Genomic DNA, 19,673 nt, shown 5'->3' on the forward strand with positions numbered 1-19,673 from the left:
TATATGTATACCATGGAATACTATTCAGCCATTTAAAAAATGGAGATTTTACAGCATTTGTATTAACCTGGATGGAAGTGGAACACATTATTTTTAGTGAAGTATCACTGGAATGGAGAAGCATGAATCCAATGTATTCAACTTTAACATGAGGATAATTAATGACCTGGTTGGAGTGGGGGAAGGAAAGAGCAGTCAGAGAGAGAAGGAGGGAGGAGTGAGGGAAAGAAAAAAGAAAGAAAAGAAAATAGTGACTAATTCTCACATAAATTGGATTTAATTTTGACCAAAGTACATTATTTAAACAATAAGTTTTAATTCAATTTGCTAATATGTTGTTTAGGATGTTGCATCCTCATTTATAAGTGAGATATGTTTGTAATTTCCTTTTATAATAATGTATGTTTTTCCAATTTTAATATCAGGTATATCCAGATGAAGTAGAATGATTTTAAAGCATTTCTTCTTTTTCTATTGTCTATAAGATTTGGCATGATCTGGTTTTTGAAATTATCTTCTATTTTTATTTATAAAAATAAATAGTCTCTATTTGTTGAGACTTTGGAAAGAGAAAAGAAGTTAACTGATGACTTCGTACTGAATCTCAGAGTCGAAGCATTCTATGATAGACATACTTTTATCTGACAATGTGAATGTTACCTTTTTTTGCTTTATTATTATTATTATTGCTCAATACTTTGTTGCAGCAATCATCTGATTTCTTTTCTGATTGTATTTATCTTTGTTCGTTTTTTACGTGGTTTTTGTTTCTAATCCTCATCTTAAACATTGTTATTGTTATTAAATTTTAAGCCTCTTTAACTTTGTGAAGGCAAAAGATGGAAACCAAATAAACACATGTACATGTATAGAGAAAATAAAAAATAATAATTAAAAAAATAAAGGAAAAAATAAGATTATCATCGTCTAACTATATGGTCCCTATCCCCTCTTGACTGTTTTATTTTTGCCATATAATCTTCTACTATATCATAAAAACTACTTATTTGTTTCATTTACTGCTTTAAGCTCTAGGAGATTTAGGTTTTTCCCTGTTGTGCCCTCAGCCTGTCATGTAGTATGCATTCCATAAGTATTTGAGTAGTGAATTACTCATATAAATTCTTAAAACTGGGCAGCACCTGTGGCTCAGTGAGTAGGGCACCAGCCCCGTATACTGAGGGTGGCGGGTTCAAACCTAGCTCTGGCCAAACTGCAACAAAAAATAGCCAGGCATTATGGCGGGCGTCTGTAGTCCCACCTACTTGGGAGGCTGAGGCAAGCAAATCCATAGCTCAAGGTTGCTGTGAGCTGTGATGTCACAGCACTTTACCTAGGGTGACAAAGTAAGACTCTGTCTCTAAAAAAATAATAATAAACAATAAATAAATTCTTAAAACTGAGATGGTTAGTTTTGATGTATGCTTTGAATTAAATATGTGGAACATTCTAATAGATGCATAGATTGCACCTCTCTTTTGTCAAATAATCACATTTTGCAGGCATTCAAAGATAGGGTGGAGTATTTCCTAGGTGGATCCTAAAGCAAATCACTGAGTGGAAAGAATCATTAATGTACACTGGCCAACAAGGCGTTTGTGGACACAGCTTCTCTATTCTTCTTCTAAATTGCCTTTTATCGATCTATTCTATGACATCTCCATGGAAATAATCACAAGGTTGGCAACAAACTTATTCTTTGTTATGCCCTTTCATAAATGGTAAGAGTGGTTCCTTGTGAGTCAGGCAGTGATGGCAAAAGAAGGCTTATGAATACCACTTGTGGAGGAAAACGGGATGTGGATACAAGGAGGTAAAATGGAAAAGATCAGATACATATCACAAGTTATGATTTATGTTATTAAAAATAATCATTATCGATCTGCTTTAACTATTATTCTAATTCAAGAAGCAATAATGTTCTCTGCAATTGTGATCGAAGGTAAGAGGAGGATGCACAACTCTTTAATACTTTTGTTCTTATCACTGGTATTACTTTCTTCAGGGGACATTAGGGAATACTGAAGAGTCACTTATCTAGATATACCTGTGTCTGCATCCTGGTTCAACCATGTATTGTCTAGTGCGGACATAAGCAGGTTTTTGAAATCTTGGTTTCTTCATTTCTAAAATAAAGATTGATAATACCTAACCTCAAAGGGTAAATATTTGATAAGCAATAATAATGAAAACACGAGTACATAAAAGATGCTTGATAAACTCTGCCTAAAGTTTAAATCTTCTAGTGTTAAGGTTTATCAGAAAACAACAATGTATCCTAAATGGTAGGAAACGTATGATGTGAGAAAAAATAATTTAAAGCACATATACTACAACTAAGGCTTTTTAATTAAAAAAATAATATTTTAGGTAATAATAATTTCAGTTTTGGTCATTTCAAAGGTAAAAAGCATTGTAATAGGCTAAGCATTGAAGGTCATCATATTGAAGTGTTGTGCAAATAGAACATATAAGATGAAATATTTGGGTATTTAGCCTCCAGTATTATGCAGTTCCCTTTGCATTCAGATAGTTAAGAGAGATGGTCTCTTCATCAGAAAAGTTAGTGTCCTAGAAGTCTAGAATATCTCATTAAACAATGGAAAGATAACTGAACTGAGTTCTTAAAGTAGGAAGATGGTAACCAGATGTGCCAGTTATCAGTTGGTCACCTTAGCTCCAAATTTACATTTCACTGCCTGCCTTGTGAAAATATAGTCAGGCCCTATATGAATAGATTTTCTTTGTCACCTGGAACAATGTCATGCTTTACTGGTGGAGGACTTGAAAGAAATTAGAGAAACAAAGTATTATTTTCTTCCTGGTCCGTTTTCTCCTCTTGCCAGGCCCCTCCAGATGGTTTTTCTAGCGCTGGGTTTCTCAATGCCCAGCATCTCTAGTGCCCAGCCAATGCAGTACATAGTGCCCAGAAACACTCATTGGCCAGCAGCTTCCCCCAGGAACCCCTTTAGGTACAGCAGAGCATCCCTGGAGGGGCATATCCCTGTGCACAATTTCCCCTGAACCCTTACCTTGAAATGAATTCTGAGACATGGCATGTCCCTCTGGATGGCTTTTGTCACAGGGCAGACTGCCATCAGGTCCCTCTGGAACAACACCTCAGCACCTTTTCTGACATCCAGTGAGCATAGCTGTGCCCTTCCCGGAGAAGCATGGATTTCAGCCCTGGGGGGACCTCTTCTTGGGATTTCCAGCCATAAGAGTGGAGACCTTATTTCTGTGGTTTCTCTATTCTTTATTCGTTTAGTTCTCATTACTTCATGTGAGCCAATACCCTATTACTTCAACCCCTGTTACAGTTAGTAATTATATATTAATGAAGTTTTTTTGAGACAGAGTCTCATGCTGTCACCCTGGGTAGAGTGCCATGGATCAGCCTAGTTCACAGCAACCTCCAATTCTTGGGCTCAAGAGAGCCTCCTGACTGGTTGGAACTATAGGTGCCTGCCATAATACCTGGCTAATCTTTTCTATCTTTGATAGAGATGGGGTCTTGCTCTTGCTCAGGCTGGTCTCAAACTCCTGACCTCAAGCAATCCTCCCTCCTCAGCCTCCCAAGAGTGCTAGGAACACAGGCACGAGACAGCAAGCCAGCTAATAATTATGTATTAAACATTCCCTGTTAAAATTAGTGTGGTTCCTGTCTGCTTGTTTGATTCTAATAAGAGACCAGAGTCTGTTACTATCTACAGGGGACAATAAGACAATAAACTTGTACTAAGTGGATGCCATTTCTGCAAATCTGTCAACACAGCTTTCATTCTGTTATATCTCCTGAAGTGCAACATGTTGAAAAATGAAAAAAAATGTGATTATTGATGGTGGCACCTGTGGCTCAAAGGAGTAGGGTGCCGGCCCCATATGCCAGAAGTGGCAAGTTTAAACCCAGCCCCGGCCAAAAACTGCAAAAAAAAAAAAAAAACCCCTACAAAAAAAATATATATATATATATAATTATTGATCATTTATTCATTCTACTTAAGAAGTCTATAGAAAAATGTAATGGGAGAAAAATTGGAAGAAAAAGATACATAATTTTAGCAGAGTATGTTAAACCATTACTTTTTAAAGTTACATAAAAATGAGAGAATGTAGTTTCTGATATTCAGATCTTTTATTTCTTTGTCAAATTGTCAACATTATAAGAAAAAGATATTTCAAATGAGTTTTTACATAGAAGTAATTTAAACTTTATTTTACTTTTTTTTTGTTAAATCATAGCTGTGTACATTAATGCAGTCATGGGGTACAGTGTGCTGGTTTTATATACAATTTGAAATCTTTTCATCAAACTGGTTAACATAGCCTTCATGACATTTTCTTAGTTATTGTGTTAAGACATTTACATTTAGAAAGATTCATATGTACCCTTGTAAGATGAACAATGGGTGTGGTCCCACCAATCACCCTCTGTCCACCCATCCTCTCCCCTCCCGTCCCCTTCCTCTCCCCTTTTCCCTTATTCTTGGGCTATAAATGGGTTATAGCTTTCGAGGAAAGCTATAAATTAGTTTCATAGTTGGACTGAGTACATTGGATACTTTTTCTTCTATTTTTGAGATACTTTGCTAAGAAGAATATGTTCCAGCTCCATTCATGTAAACATGAATTCAGGAGGTAAAGTCTCCATCTTTCTTTAAGGTTGCATAATATTCCATGGTGTACATATACCACTGTTTATTGATCCATTCGTGGGTCGATGGGCACTTGGGCTTCATCCATGATTTAGCAATTATGAATTGGGTTGCAATAAACATTCTGGTACAAATACCTTTGTTGTAGTATGATTTTTGGTCTTCTGGATATATACCTAGTAGAGGAACTATAGGATCAAATGGCAGGTCTATTTTGAGTTCTCTAAGTGTTCTCCAAACATCTTTCCAAAAGGAACGTATTAATTTGCGTTCCCACCAGCAGTGTAGAAGTGTTCCCTTTTCTCCACATCCACACCAGCATCCCTGGTTTTAGGATTTTGTGATGTGGATTAATCTTACTGGAGTTAGATGATATCTCAAAGTAGTTTTGATTTGTGTTTCTCTGATGATTAAGGATGATGAGCATTTTTTTCATGTGTCTGTAGGCCTTGCACCTGTCTTCTTCAGAGACGTTTCTCTTCAAGTCCCTTGCCACCCTGAGATGGGATCACTTGTTCTTTTCTTGCTAATACATTTGAGCTCTCTGTGGATTCTGGTTATTAAATCTTTGTTGGAGACATAACCAGCAAATATTTTCTCCCATTCTGAGGGTTGTCTACCTGCTTTGTTTACTGTGTTCTTGGCTGTGCAGAAGCTTTTTAGTTTGATCAGGTCCCAAAAGTATATTTTTGATGTTGCTTCAATTGCCCGAGGGGTCCTCCTCATAAAGTTTTAGCCCAAGTCAATTTCTTCAAGTGTTTTCCCTACACTTTCTTCTAGTATTTTTATAGTTTCATGTCTTAAGTTTAAATCTTTAAGCCAGTGAGAATCTATCTTAGTTAATGGTGAAAGATGTGGGTCTAGTTTCAGTCTTCTACAGGTCGCCAGCCAGTTAGCCCAGCACCATTTGTTAAATAGGGAATCTTTTCCCCACTTGATGTTTTTAATTGGCTTGTCAAAGATCAGATAACTGTAAGCAGCTGGGTTCATCTCTTGGTTCTCTATTCTGTTCCATACATTTACCTCTCTGTTTTTGTGCCAGTACCATGCTGTTTTGATCACTATCGTTTATGGTATAGTCTGAGGTCTGGTAGCATGATTCCTCCTGCTTTGTTTTTATTTCTGAGTAATGTTTTGGCTATTTGAGGTTTTTTCTGATTCTATATAAAAAGAAGTATTATTTTTTTGCGATCTTTAAAGCATGACAGTGGGGCTTTAATAGGGATTGCATTAAAATTATATATTGCTTTGGGTAGTATGGACATTTTAACAATGTTGATTCTTCCCAGCCATGAACATGGTATGTTTTTCCCTTTGTTAACATTTTCAGCTATTTCTTTTCTTAGAGTTTCATAGTTCTCTTTATAGAGATCTTTCATATCCTTTGTTAGGTAAACTCCCAAATATTTCATCTTCTTTGGCACTACTGATTTTATACTTTTTTCATTTAAGTTCAACAAACAACTGACCCACAAAATTGTAGAAGGTTCTATCAAAAGAAGAATTGATGATGCATTTATTTTTTTTTGTAGCACATGGTGATTATTCCAGTATTTCTTTAAGATATATACCATTTTTTAATGGGCTAAATTTTATGCATGCAAAATCCATGACCACTCAGAATCTCAAATTGTAACCTGGTGTGAAAGTACAGTAGTTTCCTCTTATCCATAGGGAATATATTCCAAGACCTCTGTTGTGTAGTGCTGAACCCTATATATACTGTGCACAATTGTTTTTTCCTTCTTTACAGTTTCATAGATAGATGATTCATTCTTACGGTGGATCTTAAAAACCTCAGCATATGATATTTATTTCTTACCTCATGAAGTTGAGAACTTTTACCTGTTCACTTAAAGGAAACACTTCATGGCTCATTCTATTATGTTTTGTGAGAGAGTAAGTTTTCTTTGGTGGGGGGAGCAAATAAGAGAAGGAAGAATACTCCTAAGGAAAATCTGGGAGCCCAAGTTCAAAGCCCCCTACTCAATTTTGTCATTTTCCTGGATGTGCAGAGATGACTGCTGGCAGGAGCTGCTGATTCTTTTAAACTTTCTGGGGGCCAAAAATGAGTCCAAATAACAGAACTGAGCAGAGTGTCTATCAGAGGCCTATTTGTATAAGAATTAAGGAATCTACAAGGGTAATGTCTCCAGAGATTGGGAAGCCAGCACGATAGACTTGGCTTAGAAAAAAACTTGATCTTCAGAGGGGAGTGATGACTTGGAGAATAGTATTGTGGCTGTCACTGGAATTCATTTCTAATTCCAGCCCATAAATATGGGAGAGGGAAGAGAGAGACAGAGAATGAGAGCTATATCTAAAAATGAAAGTAGCTTTCCCTTTGGATCTTGGGTAGTTATCAGAGCACGCAGGCCCCTCTGCAGGACTGCAACATAAAGAGAGGGAAAGCAGCTCCTCACTTAGCTTCACTGGCCACAGACAACTCACTCCCTGGTTACTGAGACTCTGCTTTGACGTGATGCCCAGATGGAGATAAGCAGTGTCAGCTAGGCAGATCACTAGGTCTGGCAAGAAGAAGGGGCCGAGACTGGAGATGGCAATGGACATTTAGATGAGAAAGTAGCCAAAGCCAAGAGCCAGAGGCCATGCCATTTTATTTTAAGCCTACAGGAAACATTCTCTGGAGGCTCAGAAAAGTGTGAGGAAAGTAAGAGTCTTCCAAAGGGGGGTGTGTGAACAGGGGTCTTGTGTGGAAGCAGGAGTCTGTGCCATTTATATTAACATGTTTATGCAACTCTATCTGTATCTACAAAGAAATGATGGCACAGAAAATTTAACAGGAGATTTTATTGAAACTCAAAATGTAATCTCTCCCTCCTGCCATTCTCAGTTCTTTTTAAATAGATGCATTGTAAGCCAAGTCCCTTGGGTGAATATTCTTCACAAAGATTTCGAGTTGACTTTACAGTGAAGAGACATATCTTTGTACACATGGAGTATGTTCCTCTGAACTCTCCTCATGTTCTCCATATTTCTTCAAGGAACACAGAAGATGCAGGATACTGCCTTGTACTTGTCTGAACTACCGTCACCACTTAACATGTACTTAGTACTTACCTGTCCACTGTTTGATTTGGTCAGAACCAGCCATAATTTCATTTCATTGCTTCCAAATATGTTTTAATATCGTCCATACCATGGGAATGCAAAACTAGCTAACATATACCTCTTACCTTCAATGTTCCAACCAAAGACTATTATTCTTATTGCCCAATGAGAAAAGGATTATTAATCCTAAATTAGTATTTTCTGTCTTACCCTCATGCCAACATAAAAAGCAGTGCACAGGCACACTTTTGTCTTTCAAATGAAAGTACAGTTTAATAATAGCTGAGTTGTTGTGTTGAGGCAAAAGACTTTTCCTTAACGGTTTCTCAGTATGACTCCAGGAGGTCAAGGTTACACGTTCCTATGAGGAACTGAAAGTGTGAATAGAGAGTAAGAGTTCTGCCCAGGACTCTTGGGAACTTCCAGCACTGGTGTTCTCCAATACTCTCCCTTCCCTGTCACTTATGGACTAAATCTTGCTTTCTAGAATTTTATGTGGTTCACTTTTGCCTAATAGCTTCAGATGTTTCCACAAATATCTCTATCCACAGAACTGACGACTGAATATCACAGCAGTGACCCATGACATTTAAGTTCGCTCCTTGCTACTTAATTCCTATGCTGTCACTGTTATGATTTATTACTAAGAAAATGCATTGAACCACATGCTGAGAGCCAATGTTGAAACGATCTATCATGGTATAAAATTTTTTTCTGCCTAAAAAAAAAAATCTTCTTCTATCCCAGATGATGTTTTTGCTTCTTTGATGGAGGAAGCAACCCCATCTTTACCTTGGGTGGGGGCTATACTTCTTTAATATGCAGTTGGCTTAGCTGAGATAGAAACTCCACTTGCTAAGGCATGCAGTCAGTCCCTCTTGTGGAGCAAAATCAGTTTTACCTGAAGCCTGGAGGTGAGGGGAGAAAGGAGAAGGAATGGAGCCTCTTTTTTTTCTGTTTTAGAGTTATGAGGTAGTAGATGGCCTGCACACAGTGCCCTGTACATAGTAGCAAAGGTCATGCCAGGAAAAGAGAGGAGGTATTCTACTCTTCACTAACTGTGGCCATGAGCAATCTATTGCCAAGTATACTTATTTTAGAAAATTTTCCCTTTTTCGCAGGTTTTCAAGAATAACTAGGTTCAAGCAATTTTACCATCTGGGGCATTACTTTGAAAAGATGCTTGAGAATGAACACTAGTTTTCTTGTTTAGGAGACAAAATAGTGCCACCTGCTAATCTGAGGGAGAAACTACCAAAGATGTTCTTTGTCCATTTTCCTAAGGAACTTTTCAGAAATGTTTGGTAGTGCTTATCCGGGAGCCTGTCACATAGTAGACAAATGTTTGCTGAATGGCAAACAACAGCTCTGGTGAAGTTATAACAGCATTATGTTAAGGACACACAGATATAATTATGTGAAGTATTTGCAGACATATACTACTTCCTGAACGAGGAACTTTATAAATAGAAAACTAGGTCTAATGTCAAGAACCTACTAGTATATATAGCAAATAGGGTCTTTTCCTGGGTTTATGTCCAAGTTCAAACCTAAAGATAATCATAGACCATATTTACTTTCTGTGCTGTCTTTATAATAGTATTAAAATACTTCATTTTAGTTTTAAAGATTGATTTGAACCCCAATAGGTGGAGTCTATTTGGTGAAATACAAAGGCAGTTCTATTTCCAAAATAATGTCTCATGTATTAGGTTCAGTGGAGGCTCAGCAAAAGTAGAATTTCTTTAGGTTTAACTTAGAGATGATGTTTTAAAATATTAATGTACTATATTCATTCGATACAACTATGTTGATTGGCTTTCTGTGTGATAATATTAGAAGCTAAGTGTATTGAATAATTGCCTTTATTGATGGAGAATATAACTTTTTATGGAGGAAATTCTAATATGATGATTCATATATTTAAAAAAGAGTTATATTTTCTGATGCTCTGAGTCATATCCTATTTAACAAATCCATTTTTAAGCTAATAATGAAGCACTGATGAATATGAAATTGAAAAAAAAAAAGATAATTGGTACCAGGACTTTATTAGGCATTTCACTGAATACAAAGAAATTGTTTTTACATTAAGAACACAATCTTATCAAAAAAATTCACATTTGCTATACAGACTTTAGGCATGGATTTCATTACACCACATTTATTAAAGTATCAAAGACCAAATCCTAAAAAGAGAAGGCACAGATCTGTCTCCCTCTGGTGAATTTCTGATGTCTAATGAAGGAAATGTCACCAGTTCTGCAAATTTCCGTCCTTTAGAACTGAAGCAAATTAACACAAACCTGTGCAAGCATGAGTTGTGAGATGGAAATATTATAATAAGGGATTTGGGTTTTCCTAGAGCGTTGATAGGAATTTCAAGAAAAGAGGTAGCTACAAAAAATGTTTCAAAACTAAATGTCCATTCAGACTCAAGAATTCGCTGTAAAGAATTCACTGTTGGAAACAATAGTATTTGAAAGCTTGATTTCAGGAACTCCAACATGGTTTTTTCTCTGCAGACTCTTCTAGAAACTAGCCTTCTATCTCACTGTTCATATTCTGGGGGTTCTTGGGTTTCAAGTCCTAAAAAAGTGGTGGTCATTATAATTTGCTTCATCAAATCTCTGTCAGACGGTGGATGCTAGGGTCACATTCTGTTCCCCATCTCTGGCCCAGCTCCCCGCCTCAGTGTTCTGAAGAGACCAACCTGTGTCTGTACCTCACTCAGCCTCTTCTTATCTCTTCTTCCAGTAGTGAACAGAGTTCCTTTCTATGGTAAATTTTCTATAATTCTATATATTACCAGTTCTAACTTGGTAAAAATATTTGTGGTAGGGTATTACTGGAGGGAATAATGGATTTGTTTATTACCTCTTTGAAAGGAAAATGACTTGAATTTTAAACAAAATGCTAGAACTAAATTGGTAGGTACTACTACTTTCCAGGAGAATTTTAAGTATGTGGTGTGTGTAATGTTCAAATTACTGAGGAATGTTACTTGAGGTATTAGTGAGGAGGCCCTGGGCCTTATGATAGGCAAGTTAAGATAAATTTTGTACGTATGATACTAAAGATACTTGCTTGATTATTCCAGCTGTGTTTGAGCCGGTCTTTCATTAACCATTTGCAGAACCTATCATGGCCCGATACTTTCCTTCATGAAGGATAATATCGTCATGAGGTATCTTGCTATAGGAGTATGGAGGGAGGTAGATCTCACCCCCTATAGGTAGCCCAACTAAAAAGGATAGAAAGGCATATGATTAGGGTGGCCAAATTTAGGGAAAATTATACAAGAGATATTCAGTTAAATTTGAATTTTAGAAAAGCAACATTTTCTTCAGTATGTCTGATGAAATACATGGGCAATACTAACCCTAAAAAAATTCATTGTTTATCTGAAATTTGAATTTCACTGGATGGCCTATAGTTTATCTGGCAGCACTAAATATTGAAAAGAAATAATTGAGGATAAAGAAAAGATGGAAATGAAAATATTAGTAATATACCCACATTCCAAGACCAAATGTTACAGGGGTGTTTTTTTGTTTGTTTTTTGGTTTTTTTGGAGACAAGAGTCTCACTTTGTTGCTCCTTGGTAGAGTGCTGTGGTGTCACAGCTCACAGCAACCTCCAACTCCTGGACTTACGTGATTCTCTTGCCTCAGCCTCCCAAGTAGCTGGGACTACAGGTGCCCACCACAACGCCTGGCTATTTTTAGAGACCAGGTCTTGCTCTGGCTCAGGCTGGTCTCCAACCTGTGAGCTCAGGCAATCCACCTGCCTCGGCCTCCCAAGTGCTTGGATTCTAGGCATGAGCCACCACTCCTGACTCCAAAGGTTACAGAGTTTTTGCTCCTAGGATGAACCCATGTAGATCTCCAAATTAGACATAAGTTTTTTAGTGGTAGGCCACATATACAGCAGATAGAAAAGCTGTAAGAGGGTTGCATGCTGTTCTTAGAGAAAGGAACCATGTTGGAACCACCTAATATTAATGAGCCGTTAGCGGCTCTCAGAGCGCCAAGGCAATTCATCATAACCGAGAAGATTCAATTTTTAAGAAGTAATGGCTCGGAGAAAATAAAATTTCATGGAAAACTTGTCCCTACAGCAAAATGGGTTTCATGTTGGGAAGAGCATCTTTAGAGGTGTACTGGTTCTGTTGCTGATACAGGTGAATGTAAAACTCTATTTATACGATCGTGAAGTCAAAAGTTAGTTGATGTTTGACCATTTTGAAAAGCCTGGTGCTCCACCAGCTGCACAACTTGCTTGTGGAACTCCTATCAGTTCTGAAGCACATTCCTCACAAAATTAAAGGAGCCATTTTGAACAGAAATATAATGTCTGTTTAAATCCAAATTGCAAAAATAACATCAAAAATGGCAACCAATTAAGGCTAATCATAATGTGCCCTTTTTTTAGGATGTTTGATTTTTGATAAGATACAATATACTCACACTCACACAGCACATAAAACCATGTATTTTTGACTCATACAAATATACATTTAGAACTATCTACAAAATAGTACCACAGTGAAATAAAAATTACACAATTTTAAACAGATTCAATCAACATGTTTTACAAATTCTACAGAACATTTTATTGTTGTCATTGGGAAAACAATTTAGAGCTTTGAAACTCTATGTAACACAGGAGCCACCAATAAGTTATGGCAAATATAGCATTTACACCATGATGCCACTGAAATCTAGTTGAAAAGACTAAAGTGCTGTAAAATACAATGCTTTTAAAAACCTTGTTTAGCATATCCTGAGGGACACTGTGCATTATTTTCATTTAGCAATTCAAAATGTGAGCAGCCTGCCTATGGAGATGCTGTTTGGCAGAGGCGTCAAAATTTAGAAGATTGAGTTATTGGATAACTGCAGAACCGAGAAACTTGTGGAAACACACATTTCCTGAGACTTCCAGCTTTCTAGTCTGGAATCCGAACAGGGAAGAACCTGAACAGGTAACTCTGGCTAAATACATGTGAGAACCTCAAAGGAACTTAAAACATCTGTAAGTGAAGAGGTGTGTGCGTGTTTGTAATTTCTATTTAACCCTAGCTTAGCTTCTCCAACTTGGGGTATAATTGATAGTGTTGCGGGCAGGTATTTCTTGTCTCTGATGGTCTCATTTTTCATCATTTTTTGAGTGATTTTTCTTTTCTCAAGTATTAAAATATTTAAATTATACTTATGGCTACTAACATAGGTGATATTGATTGTAAATATTAAAATGGCAATAGATTCAGATTGATTAGAGTGCAGTTTCAACTTCTGTAATGTACAGTGGGGTGTGTGTGTGCGTGTGTCTATACACAGGTGCTTGCATGCCAAACACTTTATGCTCTAATACATTCACTGTTAGGTGGCGCTCCATGAAAAGGGAGTTTTCCCAGTATGGCTGAAAGTGAATATTGAGGTCACCATATAGAATATCCTAAGGCTTATAAAAGATGCCCCCTCATCTCTGCATTCACATGATTGTGTAGTAATAAGGGAGACACAAAGGATGATGAAGGGACCTGTATTTACCGTATTGGTCCTTCAAATTACAGACAGGAAAATACGAGGCTCTTTGCATATTTCCCCTCATCCCACCCACTCTGTCGATTTCCTGTTGTAGATGGAGGAAAGGTTGAATTGTACTACATATGTCTAGGTTTTGTTTGTTTCTAAATTTGTTTTGGTTTGATTTTGGTTTTTTTGGTTTTCTTTCTTTCCTTTTTTTTTTTTTTTTTGCCTTGCAGGACCTATGAAATAAAGTCTTAAGAAACAAGCAAAAGAAAAAGTGCACCAAGATGTATCTACTGCCATCTCGGGGCCTATTTGTAGCCCTTGTGCTCCTAGCTCTGAAAAGACAATGCCCAGCTAAGACAAACGTGAGCTTCCACGGCAGGGCACTATTTCTCACTCCTTGAAGGCCCACAGCCTGCTCCCTATGTGTGCTCCAGACAGCCAAAGGCACGTTCTCCCCTCTCCCCTGCTGGTGAGCTCTCCCTCTAGCAGTCTGGAGGACCCACAGTTCACTCCTACCTCTTCCCCCCCCTTTAGAAATTAAGGCAAATCCATTTACTCTCCGTGCCTGGTACATAGGCACTGTACGTCCACATAGGAACCACAGCAATGAGAGGAAAGTACCTCTTGTCTACCAAGGTTGATGGGTGCATATCATTAACAGCAATAAAAAACTGTCCTCTGTTAAGAAACTGAACAATTATTCTAAAGCCTCAGCCTCTTTGTTTTTTCCAGCACCCAGATGACAAATAGAACAAAGTTAATCCAAAGAAAGCATTATAAGAAAGCATCTAAGTTCAAGAAAATACAACATAGTTACCTCCATATTATATTTTTCATTAATATGTTGAAAAAAATCTGTCTTCCATCATACTTATATAAGTTAAGTCCTTGTGTCATTGAGAGTGTGCTTGGCTAAAGATCCTCCTGAGGGATGAGAAATGGATAGGTAGGTAAAGACAAAGTCTGTCTTCAAAGCAAATTTACAGGACACAAACCCATAATCTTGTAAATTCATATAGTGCCCCGTAAAACGATGGCAGATAGAAAGACAATAAAACTATAAGAGGAGAGAAAATGAAAGATGAAAATAACTATATTTCATAAACAATTATGTTTCAAGCCAGATTTTTCTTTGGCAAAATTATTTTAATGTGATCAACAACTCTACTTTCAAAGTTCTTACTCTTTCCCACATGTTATTAAGGGTTTCAGTCTTAAAGTTAAATTATTTAATGTTATCGATGTTTTCATTTGAAAAGAATTATACTGTATCTGTCCTTATCTCTGTGTGTCTGTGTATATTTATATTTGTCTGCCTGCACGGAAGTGGGTATATGATGGTATATCGCGGATGGCAAGATAGAGACACACAACTGGGACATTTAAAATACCTGTTGTGTGTATGTACATGATATTTGGTCCATCACACCTACCCACACACACCTCAGGAACATTCTTTTCAGCACAAACAATTTCTCTTCCTGCAGTTGCTAATAAAGTACTATTTTCTGATAATAAGTATTTATAATCTTGAAGTCAACTCTTGATTATTTATAATCTTGATACAGATAATCTTGAAATCAACTCCCTTATCTAGGTTTAAAAGATGAAGCCATATGTGCTGCATTTAAATTAATTAAAAGCCGAGGGCATGCTTTTATTTCTCCATAATGCTACTTGGCATGGACTCTATCGTCCCAGGAAACTATTGAGGTGTGATTATTTCTAAATATGAAAATAAATAAAATCATTCATAATACTAAGAATTTCAGCAAATTTAACAATTTTTCATATGCCCCACAGTATTCCTGTGAGATATATAGGTAAGGATTATTGTGCTCTCCTTAGGATGTTTTCTAGAATTGTCAAATATCACAAAGACACCAAAGAGGAAGCAGCACTCAAAGATGTGTTATCATTGCTCTTCTGTGTAGACCTGAACTATCAAATGGTAGGCCACAGAAACTTCGCGTGAAACTTTTGCCACTGCCTCAGTCTCATCCCCGAGATAGAATGAAACCCAGACGTGATGATTCAGTGCTAATTTTAAACAAATCTTCCCAGACCACAGGTCTTTCAAGAATTTCCTAAAGATATTTCGTAAGTCCTTGTGATTTCATAAACACGGTTTCTAAATCGTGGCTCTCACTCCTTCTGCCACCCATCTTCTTTCCTCTCTTCAAGTTGAAAAATTGAACTTAAGCTTCTTGAGAAATGTTCCTCACAATCTGAGATGTAGAATTACATATTCAAAAATATCTCAGTTTGGTAGGAAAGCTTGTGCAGCTTGTCAGTTGTTTCTTTTTTTCCTTTCCTTTATTTGTTTTATCAAGAGAATGTTAAGAGGGATTTTGTAAGAGTGCTTTTCAAGGTGTTGGATTTTAAAACACTTGCTGTACTTTGTAATTGACAGGACCTTTGCAGGGCAATACTAAGAGATCACTGAATCAAAATGCTATCCACATCCCTCATCTCCAGCCATTATTCACTATGAAGTTGGCATTCATGGTTCTTTCAAAAAAGTGTTTATTCTCTAGCTGCCTTAAATAGAAATACTATGAAACACTATTATTTTCATGTAACACAAAAATCACTGATTATGGCCTCAAATATTACTGATGCAGGAAAATTGATTTGAGGCAGGTTTTCTATGACCAAAAGTTAAGCTCTGATTGCCCAATTGCAGATGACTACAGAATATTATACCAAGTCCCACAAAACAAATAAATTTCAATACGACAATTGAATACACATAACGTCAGGCATCAAATTGGTTTGAATCCCATACAGCGTTTGATTGAAAAGAGCAAGCGAGGGAGTGGAAAGGTTAGAGGTCACACACAGTGTAGAAGCCTTAGGTTGAAATTAGAGAACACAATCAAGTAAACACTCCGTACATTACAAACACTAATTCTGAAAAAGAAAATTCACTTATCTTTTTTATCCCTATCACTAGAAGTAGATTTTGCTCATCAAACGGGAAATGAAATATTTATAGTAATACAGACTATGATTACAATCACTGAAAAAATGGTTTCCCCCTTTTCCCACCCACTACCATCCCTAATCTCTTCCAAGACTCAGTGGAATAGGAAGATCAGAGTGTTTACAGATATATGCCTAATACAATGAATCTCCTCTATCATATTCATGGACATTCCAAATAGTGCTATCAAGTGTTGGCTTCTCCTTCATCAAAGACATAGTTGAGCTTTATGACAGTGCTGATAAAATCACCAAGTTCTACAAAATCGGCAGTGACAATATTGATGCCACTTTCTCCTGGTTTCTGCGTGCGGACCCACTGCATCATGGCAGGAAGAGCTCTGAGAAAGGAAAGAAAAAGAGAGGTCATAGACAGAAAGGCATTATTCTTCAAGCTCAACAATTCTCAGACTTCCCTTTCATTTTCTAACTAATTAATATAAATGCCCCAAGTACAGGTATGGATGGGGAATGAAGGCCAAATGGACATGGTGAATTCTCTGCAGGAGAAATGTTCACTATATTGGTCCTTATTGGACTCTTCAACTTTCAACATCTCATGTACTGTGTAGTTTACAATGAAGCTTCTGCACTAAGAAAACAACATTCCTCCATTTATATTCTGAGTAACATGGTAGATTGCAAATCTTGCAAAGCTATTGGGTAGTGAGGTCAGAAATGAACATGTCCACTTGACATTTATTATTTCCAGACTATTTTCAGGAAGTATGCTAAGATACCATACATACACACAATACCAAAAGTCCTTGCTTTCAAAAAGGTCACAGTTTTTTGGTAGGCAGGTGGACAAGGAAGACAATTATAGCATAGTATGATCAGGGTTCATTCCTTCAAACACATTTCTTGAGCACCTATCAAGTTCCAGTCAGCATTGTAGGTACCCGGAAAAGTTGAGTGAACAAAGCAGATAAAAATGTCTGCCCATGTAGAACTTACATTCTCATAAGAAGTGACTGACAATATGTAATAATCATTAGTAAATGACATGGTTTGATAGGATGGATTAGGTGCTGCAAATCTGAGCAAAGAAAGGAGGATTAGGAGTACGCAGATGAGGAGGAGGGTTGCAGATTGAAACTTAAGATATGGTGGTTTAAAAATCTTCATTGAGAAGGAGATATCTGTGCAAAGGTCTGAAGGAGCTAGTCACATGGATATCTAGGGAAAGCGTTCTGGCGACTGCCATGGGCCCACAGTGGTAGTACGCCTAAGCTTAGAGAAAGGAAGGAGAGAGCAATAAAAGATGAAGGAGAGAGCCAATGAGGAAATGGGAGCACAAGGACACTATAGACCATTGTAACTTTGAGGTTACTCCGAGTCAAATGGGGGCTTCGAGGATCTTGAGCAGAGGTGCAGTGTGCTCTGCCTTTCACTACGAGAGCTCACTTACTACCATGGGGACATAGAGGAAACTCACCTACCTTAGCCTGGAAAACCAGGTAAAACCTTTCAGAAAAATTCTCCCTGAGCTGAATATTGAGAAATTAAGATTTAGCTGGGTAAAAGTGGGAATGGGTGATGGAGGATGATGCAACACATTTTCAAGTGGAGGAAATTTTTCATTTATTGATTCATTGACAGAAGCATGCTGTGTGCTTAGGAGAGGGGATGCCGGCAGATGCACACGGTGGTGGGGTAGATGGTGTGCAATATCTAGGACAGCACAGGGAGTGGAGTCTGCTGTAACTTGAGGGGGGTTGGGAAGGGAGGTTTCTATGATAGAGGGATAAATAAACTGAGGCCAGAGAGATGATAGTGTGTTAACAAAGAAGTGTGAACATTAAATTCCTAGAAAATAAGGAGAGAAAGAGAGAATAAGTCTAAGAACCTCAAAGAAGTTGCATGGAGATTTAAGGAAGTCTTGAAAGATATTGGAGAAGGAAAAAAACACATTAGAGTGGCTTGTCAGATGCATAACCAGTGAAAACTGATAATCAGGGAATACCGTAATTAGATTTGTGATTGAGAGAGTTTGGTTTGTTTTTAGTGGAGATACTGAGAGAGAACAAGACTAGAGTGAGGAACAGCAAATAGTCACCCAGACCAGAGGTAGTGGTAGCCTGAATTGCAGTACCTGCCATGGATATATCTGAAAGGGACTGAGAGGACAAAACAACATCAGGTGTGGAATTGGGTGTAGATGGAGGAGAAGGAAGAGGCTATGAATTACACCTAGATTTCTAGCCGTATTCTGGTAGGTGGACATCATCGGAGTGAAAGCTTTCCAGCAGAGGTGATAAGTTCAGTCTTACACGTGTTGATTTTGAGGTCACTTTGGGACACATGAGATGAGATCTTAAGGGGCAGTTAAATGCAGATCTGGCATTCAGGACAGAGAGCCACACATAAGCCATCAGATGTAGAGGACAGCTGAAGCCATGAGAGTGGATAAGATGACCTGGAAAGATTATGTGGAGGGAGAAGGGAGGAGAACATCTGAAGATGAATAGTGTTTAAGGGTAGAAAAGTAGAGTCAGTAAAAGGCAAAGAGAAGTAGGTATAGAAGTAGGAAAATCAGGGCCATTGGTGTGAAAAATCAGGCCAGTGTTGTGAAACTCAAGGAAAGAAGAAAGTCATGCTCCTTTTGAATACTTAAAAGAGTTGAATGAGGCTGAAGTAGGAAGTGCAATCCATGTACATTTCACCAGTCCTGAGAAAGCATATTAGTCTAAAGAAACTCAACCCATCCAAGCAAAACTGTGCCACCTGCCTTGGACTACACTAATTCTTTGGGTAGTGCAAGATTAAAAATCCCTGATTCATAATTTCCAGTAAATGCATTTTTATTATATACATTGTCCTGATAAAGGATGATCCAGTTGCTTCTAAAAGAGCATAACATGGATCTGAAGGGCCCAATTTCTTCAGAAAATAGCCTAGCAGGTAAGGAAATCCGGTCTCCACAGCAATAGTTTCAGGAGAGAACCCTATCTTAAAATGAAAACGTAGATCCCTGAAGCACAGACACAAGTGCTTTCGAGTCTGTTAGAAAGACAGCTGCTGGGGCGATGCGTGTGCAGCCACCCAGGGTTGCATCTGCTGCCTTCTCTTCTGGCCTTGCCAGCGCAGGTGAGGCAGGTGGTGCAGCATCACCTGTCCACACATGTTAGAGAAAGCAGTGGGAAAAGTACCACAACTACTGCGTTTCCTGGAAGTAATGATTTTTCTTTCTTTTTTAAATTGCACATTAGTATGAGGATACAGATGATTAGGTTACACTGTTTGGATTTGTTAGATAAAATCCCAGTTGTGCTTGTGCCCCTGTCCCAGGAGGTGTGCCATGTGCCCTTACATTGTGCCTGTCAGGTGACAGAACACCAATCTCCCTCCCCCTCCCCGCTCCCACCTCCTCCCCACCCCCACTTCAGTTTAATTGTGTTTTTCTCTCCTGTGGGCATGG

General features: G+C 37.8%; 1 protein-coding gene and 1 long non-coding RNA gene across 2 annotated transcripts in view; one reads left to right on the forward strand and one right to left on the reverse strand.

Moving 5' to 3' along the window:
- LOC111726383 overlaps nucleotides 1-14,469 on the forward strand; it is a 79,553-nt gene extending 65,084 nt beyond the window's left edge. The window contains exons 3-4 of the long non-coding RNA XR_002774167.1: nucleotides 12,544-12,714; nucleotides 13,498-14,469. This is a non-coding gene — a long non-coding RNA (uncharacterized LOC111726383). The remainder of the gene's footprint in view (nucleotides 1-12,543; nucleotides 12,715-13,497) is intronic.
- A 1,056-nt stretch (nucleotides 14,470-15,525) lies between these two features.
- PLCXD3 (phosphatidylinositol specific phospholipase C X domain containing 3) overlaps nucleotides 15,526-19,673 on the reverse strand; it is a 164,612-nt gene continuing 160,464 nt past the window's right edge. Inside the window, exon 3 of the mRNA XM_003792956.3 lies at nucleotides 15,526-16,593. Within this exon, the coding sequence (XP_003793004.1) occupies nucleotides 16,440-16,593 (154 nt within the window). The 3' untranslated portion in view covers nucleotides 15,526-16,439. The remainder of the gene's footprint in view (nucleotides 16,594-19,673) is intronic.

The sequence above is a fragment of the Otolemur garnettii genome, unplaced genomic scaffold, assembly GCF_000181295.1.
Source record: "Otolemur garnettii isolate 467f Iridium unplaced genomic scaffold, OtoGar3 scaffold00063, whole genome shotgun sequence".
NCBI classification, from domain to species: Eukaryota; Metazoa; Chordata; class Mammalia; order Primates; family Galagidae; genus Otolemur; species Otolemur garnettii.